Source organism: Cyrtonyx montezumae, unplaced genomic scaffold, assembly GCF_038088225.1.
Source record: "Cyrtonyx montezumae isolate F1298 unplaced genomic scaffold, pur_monq_1.0 scaffold_0, whole genome shotgun sequence".
Lineage (NCBI taxonomy): Eukaryota > Metazoa > Chordata > Aves > Galliformes > Odontophoridae > Cyrtonyx > Cyrtonyx montezumae.
The window spans coordinates 47978081-47990583 of NW_027071824.1; the positions used below are offsets into that span (position 1 = coordinate 47978081).

The 12503-nt window shown below is 39.1% G+C and overlaps 1 protein-coding gene across 2 annotated transcripts in view; it reads left to right on the plus strand.

The window, feature by feature from the left end:
* Positions 1 to 12503, plus strand: part of CEP85L (centrosomal protein 85 like) — a 105942-nt gene that overhangs the window by 30295 nt on the left and 63144 nt on the right. For both annotated transcript variants that reach the window (XM_065734640.1, XM_065734648.1), the window contains exon 3: positions 9659 to 10416. In XM_065734640.1, the coding sequence (XP_065590712.1) occupies positions 9659 to 10416 (758 nt within the window). The remainder of the gene's footprint in view (positions 1 to 9658; positions 10417 to 12503) is intronic.

Genomic DNA, 12503 nt, shown 5'->3' on the forward strand with positions numbered 1-12503 from the left:
GAAGCTCGATTATTTTACAATGCAGAAATTCTCTTAAGAGTGTAAGATTTACTTCTAAATATAGTCTCTGAATTAACACAGCTAATTTTATCTGTGTATTATTCACATTGGCTCAAAATATCAACTGTCCTCTAAGGAAAGCAAAACCAAGAGTGCGTGTGGAGAAGATGGAGGGCTTGAAGGGAGGTTGTTAGTGGGCATCATAGAAACGTGGACCCCAAGGTTTCTTTTGTTTCATGTTGTAGAGAAATGAAGCGTTAGAAATAGAACAGTATTCAGTTGCTGTCAGTCTCAGTACCATGTCTTCACAGGTCTGTCAGAAAACAGAAGGTAATAGAAGTTAGAGTCAAAATGGTGAAATTCAGAAAAAAGGTACAAGAAAACAGATCTTTCCATATCTTTGCAATCATGTTATATTGTCATCAGCTTTATAGGGTAGATTTTTTGTGACTTTTTATTTATGTCTTGCCATTGTCATTTTCAGAAAAATTTGTTATTAACAGGAGAGTCAAATTCTCCTGGTAATAGGTAATTTTTGTTTGCAATAGGACAATGCTGAGAATTCCTGGCTACCAGAACTGCTCATTGTAGGTAACAATGGGTAAAAACAGGTTAGCTTTTTAGATGTCGCTGACATCAGGCACGTTATTTTAATACTCTGCTTCCTGTTCTTCATATGGGAAATTGAGACAGTAGTACTTTTTAAAGCATGGACAGTGCCTTCATCTTTAGAATATAGAGTAATGCTCAAATGCAACTTAAAGGTACTCCAGTGTGATCTGAACTGGGTTCCAGATGGTGACCCTATTGGTGACATGATCTGATTTATTGTGGAAAACCTTAGGTAGCCAAGAAACTTGCACTCTTTGTCTACATAGTTTCCAAGGTTCTCCTTAGCCCAGTTCTAGCAGAATGAGTTACTATTAACACGTTATTCTATTACTGTGCAGGGACCAGCATCTTAAGGGCAGAGATTTTCACAGCAAGTTCATTGCTCTTGAGGTAGCAGTGGAAGTTTGGGATTAACAAGGATGACTTCTGTCCCTTGGAAGGACTTTGTGGAAGCATACCCAAACTGTATGAAGAAAATGGTGTGTGATGTGTTCACCACCTCTGAGTGGCACATAGCAGTGGCAGGTTGCCTGCATTTAGCAGCCTGGCCTGACACGTGCCTGAGGCTGGCAGAGATGGAGGTTATGTACTGAGGCACCTGGCCTCAAATTGCTATGGAGACCTTCAGGCTGTGTGCAGGGCTTTGTCCTTCTGCCTCACAGAGCTTGCAGCCTCACTGCTTGAGTAGTCAGCAGAGAAAAGTGGCAGTGAGTAGAGGGTCGAGAGAGGCTGAAGAAGGTGGTCTGTCACCTGCTTGCTTTCTTAAAGCTGAAAGTTGATGCTCCTGTTGGAAGGAGCTGTTCTTGATGGCTTGAATCAAGGTAAGGGATCCATTTCTTACTGAGCAAATGGAGCACAGACCAACTCACACATAGTATTCTTAGGCTTAATACTGTACAGGTTATTCATTACTATAGACAGTAGTGAATAATCCCAAATGTAGCCAAGAATGCCGTTCTCCTCAGAAACTGGAAGTAGGATTTAAACTTTTGAAGTTGGTTGACATAATCTATGGACTGTACTTACAAATTAATTATGTGCTTACAAATAAATTACTTGCATAATTTATGGCTGTACTTACAAATAAAATATACCTTTATATTTTATATAATAATAACCTCACACTCAGTGGTCAAGAACAGTACTTCTGTCTGCATGGAAGTAAAGTGCTTGGGGGACCCCTCAGAGTCCGCTCTGGTCCCCTGAGTCCCTTTTCTTCATGTCTGAGGTGAGGTGGTTCTGGTGCTGAAAGCTATCAGGTTAGTTCATATGGGATTGCTGGTATTGGAGGTGGGACCTGGAATAAGTTAGAGTTGCAATAACATATGTAAATTTTCTTTGGATCTGAGAAAGTACAACTTCTGCCTCTGTTGGTATAGGAAAGTGGAGGGGTAAGTATGTTCCCAGTGATGGATGTTCTTTTACAGAGGGTGAGAACATCCAAGATTTTTCTCTCCCTGGTGGGAAGCCGTGTATTTCTTCAGGTGGGCTTGGTTGCTCCCTCTTTTGGACAGCCTTCCCTGAGTGGAGTTGAAGCAACTCCAGCAGAGGGATTATCTAGTGGCTGCTGAAGTAGATAGTGTTTGTAGCATGAATATCTAGACAATTCAGAAATTAAGGACAGATATTTTGTGGATATTTTGTGGTATCTGTACCATTTGTTTTTTCCTTTTAGTCATTGCTTTTGATGAATGTTCCTAGAGGCGTATTTGATTTCTGCATGTCTTCACTGTAAAGAGCTTATTGTTGAAGAAAATGGAATTGGAAGCTGTAGGCAGGCTTCACAGAGGTCAAATGCATGTTAAGATGTGGACTTGAAGTAAAAATAAAAAATAGAAAAATAAAAAACCCTATGGCAGAAGCTTCCACTTATTCTTTCATTTCAGCAAAATGAAGTTGCTTGATTATGTGACTGCTCTTCTGGAGTATTGCTTTATCCTCTTATCAGAGGCGGGGAAAATAGAACATGTTAATCTAGAAACTGTTCTACTTAGTTACGTAACTGAAGCTATTTTTAAATAGCTTCAGATTGCTGGAAAAGAAATGTTAGATATTATGAGGTAGGATTTTCCTCTTATGTTCAATTTCTACTCCTTTATATGGAGCATTTATGTTTTAGACTTAAATCTTTTGTTTTACGATTGTTGCCAGTTGTTTGTGTACTTGTACTGCACTGTCCTGTAGCCCAGCTCTGAACTGTGCATGTGCTGCAGTAAAATAGCATGGAAGCTGAATGCCAAAAGTTGGTAGGCAGAGAAGTACATGTCTTTTCATGGTGGGGGCAGGTAATGCTGGGAAGGCAGATTGTTGAAAGGGTTCAGAGCATTCTTTTTATGTTGTCTATGGAAATCATGGTTATATTGGACTGTGGGTGTCTTTTAAATTAGGAGGCAAAGCATATAATATTATCTTTGGAAGGAGGTGGCTCTTTTGAGACCCACTTCTATTCAAACATGCTTAGTTTTGTCATTTAATAATACTTTATCTAGGTTGGGCTAACCTTTGTCTTTGTGGATGAATTTAGCAGACAAATCTGATTCTGAAGCCTAGTTTCCATTTTCAATTACTATTGCAAGCTTAGTACCATGGCAGTAATTTATGCCTTGTTTCCAGTGCCTGAAATGCTCTTACCTTCTGTCTTCTTTAGGCTGTCTAATAAGATGATCTGTGTGTTTCAGAAAAAAGAAATGATAACCTCCCATATACTGTCATATTAGCCTATTTTCCTCACAGGCTTTTAATGGATCTGTATTTCTGCATATCTCCAACAGTGGTAGCTAGAATAATTGAATACTGGAGGGAAAATAGTCCTGCAGTAATTGACTGCTGTAATTATTTCTTTGCTGAATAATCTCTAACAAGATTTACCTGCAGCTTTATGAACTATGTGGCACTTTAAAGCTGTCCTTGCTGCACAGGTCTGATACTTGCCTTTATTTTTAGAGTGGCAGCATCCCACCCTCTGTACAGTATTTCTCTCCTTTACATTCCACATGTTAATTAATTTTCCATACATGATCTTCATGAGATTGGGCTTTTTTGATCCAGATCTGACTTAAGATACACATATCTTTGAAGATATCTTTTTCCTGGAGTTGTGGACTCTGCAGCTGAATATTATTAGCCCAGATATTGCTAGGCAAATTGTCCCTTGACAGAAATGTTAGTAGGCAGAACTATTATGTATTGAGTCTTAAAATATCATCTATATGAAGATCCCTTAAGTAGCCTGGGTGTGCTTGGTGCATATGGGATGTGTTGAAGACTTGAGGGCATAGTTCTTATCTCCTGCTTGCATACACCTCAACATTTGTTAAAACCTAAGCTTTACTACAGTAGATCCTGGGAGCATTACTGTGCATCTCATAGATTCATTTCTTTTGGCCTTTTTTGTTGTTGTTGTGAGGTGTGTGTTTGTTTTTCCCCTGTAATTTCTTTCTGTTTCACTGACAGGTAGAGTCTCTTTGAAGTCAGTTGCTGCTAATAACAAAACATTTGAATTTTTTCTTTTCTTTATTTGTGGAAATACACTGAAAAGTTTTTTTTTTTTTTTTTTTTTTTTTTTACTTGAGATGTGATAACACTTAACTGCCAAGCAGCTAGTTTAAAGGAGCAGTAAGGAGGATGGGAATCATTTTACTCTGTATTTCAAGGGATTTTTTTTTTTTTTTAGATTATTTTAATTAGGGGTAGCTTAAATAACAGATTGTTCAACCAAGTGTTTTTTTAACTTAATTGGGAACTTCAACCTCAAGTCTTACTGTAGTGGAACATAAGAGAAAATTAACGCTTTCAATCAAGCATGTCCCTTTGCTCAGTGGCTTTCAAATTTGATATATTTGCTTTTTTTGTTTGTTGTACTTCATCCTGATGCTGTTTCTTCTTTGATTGCATATGTGCAAGTCTACATTGCCTCCCTTGTCATCTAACTCAAGTAATGAAATCAGGAATTTTGGCTCTTGAAATGACCTTGGTAAATGTAGGGACTGATTAGTGCTAATCAAATAAGATTGTATGAATGTTCTCTCTGTGTGGCCCATTATACTGTTTAATTGCTTGTCCTTGTTGCTGGAATCTAGCAGCTTTGCTAATGAGACTTTTGCCAAGACTACATCTTGGATGTGATGGAAGTGTGACATGATGTACGCAGAGAGCTTGTCAAGTATTAGACTACTTTTTTACAGGTAAACTAAAGTTGAAGATTATCTGCTTTGCTATGTTTGTCAAAGACCAGACTTCAGAAAGTATTTCAGTATCCTAATTACCATAATTGACTGCGCTCTTGAAATAGAAAGTCAAGTGGCTTTTATAGATCAGGCTCATTGTCCATAGTGTGTTCTGCAGAAAGGTATGGAAATCTGAATGAGGGTAAGCAACTTTTTCTGATGTATGCTGAGAGCAGGACTCTCTTGCGTATGAAAGCAGGGAAATGTGAATAAGATTTTCCACTATGAGTAAATAACTTAATGTTGCTCAATGTAACTTTTGTTTGCTCACTGAAAATTGGATACTGCATTAAGCATCATTAACCAAACTTTGAAATCAGAGTGGGGGATATAAATTCTAAATTATTTGAAGTTGAATGTTATCCTTTGTGCACTGTCGGATTTCTGCTATTTTACCTTCTTTATTGCTCGCCAAAGAGATGATGAGTTTGCCAGAAGGGTTATAGCAGTAGGAAGTTTTTTAGGTTCAACTTTTTTTTTTTTTTAGTGTGTGACAATAGATTACAAAAAATCCTACAATAATTAGTTGATTCAGTATAGAAGAATTGGCTCTGAGTTTGTGCCAGAGCAGTAACTGGTGGTGCTGGAAGCCAGTAAATTTGCTATTTTTTCTAATACCATTAAGTGAACTTGCTCCTGAACACCACATGCCTGCTTTTGCTCTGCAGACATAAATGTGACACAAGCAACTTGGCTTTCTGACAGTAACTGTTTTAGTATTTAACATACATATTTTAAATCAGTATTACTTTAATACTAATTAATGCAATTGCTACAGGTAAAATATTTTTAATGTATTAAGGGTTTTTTTCTTGTTGTTTTCTTTCCTGATGTTCATACCCAGCACCTTAGTTCCTAAACATGATTTGCTTATATATAAAGGTTTCAGGCCCACTCTCTCATTCAGAACTTACTAAACGACTGAACAGTTATCTCTGGTCTGCAGAGCTTCCATTTCTGACACAGCTTTCCGTGACACATGCTTGTTTGTTTATTCTCTAGAAGAGATTTATTTTCAGAGACTTCCTCCATTCATTCAGCTCTTAATTCAAGTTAACTATATGAAAATATAGTATGAGTGCATTTGTGAACAGAATGGTGAGGATTTCTATGTGGGGGGGGGGGGGGGGGGAAGCCCAATTAAAAGAAAAATAAACCAACCCATTCCTGTGACTGGCTACTGCTGCCTGGAAAGGCACCTTCTTGCTTCCGGGGGTGATGTTAGTCCCTTGAGCCCTTCTGGTTAGGGCTGGCCAGCTGCTCTTCCATTTGGGATGCTGCATTTGGCCTGGCTGTGGTCAGGTTAGCCCAGTGTGTAAGTGGGTAGATAGTAGGAACATAAGTGTAGCATAAGCATTGCTTGGCATGACATGTCAATCTGTGGTCTTTGTGTGTTGTTTGCTTTTTTTAAAAAAAAACTTCCAAGAGAGTTTAGATGTTCCCAGTATTGAAAGCAGTGAAAGCAGCTGTTGCGGGAAAGATTTTTAAGAGGCAGCCACATGCTCTCACGGCACAGAAAACTTGTGGCTACATCCGTGTTGTATGCTGGACACTGGAACTGCTCTGGCTTGCTCCTGGAGTATGTGTAGTTATATTACACCACAGGGAATAATTTGGCAAGCATCCTGTAATGCACATAAGAACTTTTTTACGCTAAAGCTCAGTCAGATTCAAGTGAATAAACAACAGTGGTTTGACTTCCCCTGTCTACCTTCTGCTCAGTTAATGATAATATTTTAGTTTATTTTCCTGGATTGGAGTAATCTATGTGTTTCTGGGGTTAGGGAGTGGAGCAAAAAGGAAGAGAAGGTCATCTGTTTCTAATAGGGACATTATTCTCCGTGGTCAGGGTTTTCTAATTATAGCCTGGATAAAATATCGAATTTCAAAGTCCTTCACGCAAGGGAGGTCTGTTTCCAGTGATATTACATACACATGCATCCCATCAACACATGCATCTCAGTGTTTTGGTTTTGATTAGTATTGGGCAAATATACTAGCTGGTTGTTTGGTAGTATATTGGGAGACATGAATAAACTGTTAAATGTGGAAGTATATCTCGTAGATGTGTGGTTTTTTAGTGCTGATTTCATTTTGCAGCTAGAGAAGGTTTTCAGGGTTATAGTAAGCCTTTTCTGTCTCTCTTGACTGACTGCTGGAGCAGCTGATAAGGATTTGAAGTAGCTAATTGATTATGTTATGAATCAAACAGCGAAAGCTGTTTGAGCCATGCTGAGAAGAGAGCACTAATTCATTTGTAACTCCATGTGCTTATTCTTTGAAACCAAAATTGACAGATTTCACTTTGAAACAAATTGTCCGATACATCCAGCTGCTGCTGTGGATGTACATACTGTATTGCAAGTTTGAAGCTGATTGTAGAGTTGAGAATCAGAATTGAGGAGAACGAGTTTAGATTTAATTCAGGACTTTAAATTTGGAGCAGAAGAAAGCAAAATGAAATTCTCATATATGAGTAACTCATTACACCAGTAAACAGAGGTGAAGGAATGTGTACTCTTCTAATTAAAATTGGTTTTAATTCTAGTTTGAAGATGATATCTAGATTGTCATCTATATTTTAGACCAAGAATTTTATACTGAATACTACTGTAATCTCCTTGTTACAGAACTGTATTTGAACTTGTATAAGCGTACAGGTGGAGTTTCATCTCTTGCCATTCTTGCAGATGTGACATTCCTACTCATAGAAATCTACATACCCCGAAGTATAGATCTCCACTGTCAAATAAGTCTTTCTGTTTCTTAATACTCTCTGCACCTGATGCAGGAGAATTGTCTACATGTGGTCGGCACATTGCAGTTGTAGGAACTTGGTGTTGTGTATCACTGTCTCCACTGCTGTGGCAGCTGTGTGTACAATTATTTGGCTAGAGAACCATGATTCCTTCAATTTTAAATGGATTGTGTAGCATTCCGTCTTCTTTACAGTATCCCACTTCTTGAGCAGTATCAAGACATAAAACAGACAAGGAAAATGTTTCTCTGTAATACAGGGTTTTAAGGACAAAGTGCTGGGAGGAAGGAAGTGTAGTGTGTCTGTTTGTTAGTGATATTGTGCATCAGGTAGCAAAGCTGGTAGTATTCTTCATTTCATCCTCTCTGATTATGAGCATGTTGTATGTGTTTTTTTGACTTTCAGTGCCCTATGGTAGCTCTTAAAACTGTTGGTCAGTCTTGACCACATCAGCCAGTTCTGTGGAAGTCTTCAACATTCTGAAACTGCAGTGGAAATAGGCAGCTGGGTGGAGGTGAGAGATGACATGGTGTAAGCTTTCTCTTGAAAACGAGAAAATACACAGTGGGGAGGATGTTAGGAGGATGGAAGCTTCAGCAAGGATTTTCACCTCCAAAGTGGCCTTGGTTGCTTTAGGAGTCAGACACGTGTGTAAGAACCCAGTATCAGTCAAGGAGAACTGATTATTATTTTGTGGGATATAATATATTTCTTCTCCAAGATGAGGACCATGCCTTTATTGCTACGTTATTTTGTGTAGTGAAGCATGTGCACAGAGTGGGAAAGTCTCCTTCCAAAGAAGGAGGAGCGTGCAAGTTAGGGGTAAGGAATTCTGATTTTGATACATAAAACTGCTGTTCTTCCTATCTGTGGCATGGAGTATTGGAAAGCATACCCAGTTAATAACTGGTTCTGTCTTTTGCCAGGTCGTAGTCACTTACTGCAGCTATCAACCTGGGTAGCATAGCTGTAATTTTAGAGTATTTAGTTGGGGTATGTGTGTGTGTATGCATGCGTATAGGTTAAGAGAAATGTTGGGATTGTGTCTCTTTCTTTTAGGATCCTTTTTGCTCAGAGAATAAATAAACTTAGCTCTTTTATTCTCTGATCTACTTTAGACCTAATGAGCAATATGAGCTTGGGTGAGGTGTAGTCATGTGACATGGTGGGAGCTGATCCTTTAATGAGAGGATGAGGAGCTTATTTCTTGTTGTCTGCCTTCTGTGATATGAAGTGCTTGTTGCTTGGGATGTGAGAGGTCTCAGGCCTCAGTCACCTCTCCTTTACCTTGGTCATCTTTGCCCTTCTGTCCCTTCCTGAGCATCATATGACTTCTCCGTTCTTAGTATTTCAGTTTGCATTAGGTTTAATAAATTACACGAAACACTGTTTATGTTATGTCCTGTTTGGATTTGTAAATAATACAAAACCTAAAAGGACCATAAGTCTTTTTTTTTTTTTTTTTCAGAATATATATATATTCTAATCAAATGATCTGGGGAAACATAGTTTGAGAATAGTGAAATCTGAAAAGGCTGTGCAGTACTGTCTTGGAAGCTGTCATTAATCTGCCTTGTCTCCAACACTTCAGTTTTACAAAGTGCATTCAGTGCATTGTGTTCCCTCAAAGGAGAGGGGGGGGTGATGGAAGAGCATCAAATCAGGACACTCGTAAATTGGGTTGCCTTTATTGTTTGTGTCATAAAAACTATTTGAAATTGTGTGGGGGTGATGAAGAAGCCTTGCCTTCCATGTTGAAGGTGGGAAATAAACACTGCCTTCAGCCCACAGCCTGCCTGATAACTGTATGTGGAGCTGCTCTTACCACCCTCTTAGTGCAGTTCTCAGCAAAGTAAATTATTAAGGCACTCATTTTGAGAATGAAAGCATCTTGAAATCTCGAGTGGTTCTGAAGACTCCATTTTCTGAAAGAAAGAAATTCTGAAAGAAACCCATTTCCTTCTATTTTTGCATTTCTCCTTGAGGCTGATGTTTTGCCCTCTGGGTGTTGATGTAAGTACAATACAAAATGAATACTAACGTAGTGAATCTTTCTTCCCAGATCATTCATCTTCAAGTGGTGCATCCTCCAGCCGATCACTGGTTTCCATTCCCACTGCCCATGTGATGCTGTCTGATCCCAGCTCTTCACTTTCCAAGCACAGGGAAGCTTTCAAGTCTGATGGCTCTAAATGGAGTACAAGCTTTGTACGGCTGGGAGGAGGCAGAAATCCAGACGCTCTAGAGAATTCTCTTGACATGAAAGCTGCAAGGCCTGTAAGAAAATGGTCCTCACTGTCTAAGCTCAGCTCACCAAACACCTTCAGCCAAGATGACAGTAGTCATTCAATGGACTCCAGAGCTGATTCAGGCAAAGTTGTGTCACCACCATTAAGGACAAATGGACCAAATTGTTTGCATGACAGCATGGAGTTACTAAAAAGTGAGGACAAAGAAATAGGGAAAAAACGATCTTCTCTACTGGACTGCAAATACAAATTTGAAACGTGCAGCAAAGATGATTTTGTTTCAGATTCCTCGAGTAGGAGACATGCCTTAGACATGAACTACAGTGCCTTACCTGAAAGCAAATCTGTGGAAGCCAGTTGTGAAGCATTTGGACAGAGATATGCAACCTTGGGACAACAGGCTGTAAGTGGAACTCCCATACAGCCAGCAGTCAGGACTCAGATGTGGCTTAAAGAGCAGTTACGGTCAAATCCCCTGGACTGCAGGGCTGCAGAAGAACCCTATGTTGTAGCTGTATGGAACGTACAGCAGCTGGAAGACTTTAGGCCAGGAGGTGAAGAGCCTGCGCAGGTAAGACTAAAGGGTGGTGTTTGCTGCCATCATGTGGCGTCTCATGTTATATGCAACGAATAACGCCTTTCCGACAGCTTTTAATAAAACACAAAAGGAATCACAGGTCCTTTTACCAGGTGGTGGCGGTTTTAAACATATATTGGGGTTGCTGCTGCTTGTATCATAGCATCATTTGACTGCCAGTAATTTTCTTCTGACATGTGCTTACTTAGATTGAATCTGCTGAATCTTACTTAAATTGAATCGGCTCACATGAGACCAGCATCTCTTGTTGAAGCTGGATACAGTAAGAGGTTAAGCAGCACACATTTTTAACAGTTATTTAGAGTTGTTAGTCACAGTGTAGTGGAGGAAATGTGAATTTTCATCTGAGTTATGAGACGTAATTTACGCAGTCAGTAGGACTGGTCCCTGCATACAACTTCACTATATCTGGGACTTAAAAGCTCAGCTCAGTTTGATGTTACTGCTTATATTTTTAGTAAATTAGCTGATTACTGTTAGTTGAATCTAATCATTTATTTAAATAAAATGTGTTTGTATTATTTGAAGGTTTTTCATATAGTTAACACCAAGTATGTGAATTTTTTTTAAGAGGAGGATTTGTGACAACATTTCTGATGTGACAGTTCCAAATCTTTGCTTCTACCTCTTCCCCCAATGGGAAAACATAGCTCATATGGGAAGGCAGTGAAATGGAAATGTTTATGCTTGCATATGTAGGTAACTTTGTCTGGACAAGAAAATTGCAGGGAGATTACAGTATGCAAACTTTCCTAGCAGGCAGTGTGAAGTTAGACTGAGATACTGTCCCAGTGGAGATAACATAGCTGTATGTGAAAATAACCATTTCTTCCAGGCTGATGATAACAAATAGTTGTGCTTAAATTTTGTTGTTTGTTCCATTGTGCATTGTGGGAAAGACTGACAGATTTAGAGGTTCTCAGGATCTTACATTGCTCTTAAAGAGATCTGTGTTTTTATTAGTATTTATTAACATAAAAGTTGAGGCTGATTAAAGTTACCAAATTAATATTATGTTGTCATCTTAAGAAATGGACATTTTTCTAGATTCTTCACTTTTCACAAGTGTATCCTCAGTCTAGTTGTGATGGTGTGCAGTTTCCTTTTGGTTTTGGAACAGATGAAGCCCTGGGGTGTATTACTATGTTATTGTTCAAAAGCCTCTCTTTGTGGTTAAAGGTAGATAAACGGGCATTGATGCCAAGCTGTGCTTTGAGGACAGGGCCCATAGGGGGAGCACAAACGTTCGTTACATTTTTGGCTGTGTTCTTAAGATGGAGCAGCAGCTTTTCTGCAGGTTTGGGGGATTGTAAAATTGCAGGTTAAAGTTTTTCCTGAAATGGCTTCATCTTGTTTCTCTTATTTTTATATCTAGATTGGTAATTTATGGCTGGATCAATGTTTGTTATGGAATACAGATAGGATCCTTGCTTTCTCAGTCAGGGCCCATATCAGCCATTGATGATAGGGTTTATCAGGCTGCCCAGAGAGGTTGTGGATGCCTCATCCCTGGAGGCATTCAAGGCAAGGCTGGATGTTGGTCTGGGCAGCCTGGTCTAGTGGTTGGTGGCCCTGCCCATAGCTGGAGGGTTGAAACTAGATGATCTTTGAGGTCTTTTCAATCCAGGCCACTCTGTGATTCTCTCTGCTTTTCCCCTTACTTAGTTGCAAGGGAGAGATCATAGGGAGTCCAGTAGTTTTAAAAAAAGAGTTCCTAGTGGTTCTAACAAACCCTTTCATTGGTATGGTTTGGGGTTGCATTGGTGGTTCTTGAACCAGGTCTGTCAGGTTTCTTTAAGTCCAATTTGTCAAATAAGTTTCCATAAAGTAGAAAAGTAAGGCACAGGCAAGAGCTGGGCTTCCTCTGTATGCAGGTGTGATAATTCTAGTAGAGGAAGACAGAGATGAGGGAAGGAGAATGTTGTTTTAACAAAGTTTTGATTATAATTATGGTGAGGTTTTAAAAGTGTTTTTATATGTAGTAATATTTTTTTGAAGATGTGTGGTGTGTGCATCTAGGAACTGAGGTGCAGTTTTTCTGTGAAGAAATGAACCTCACA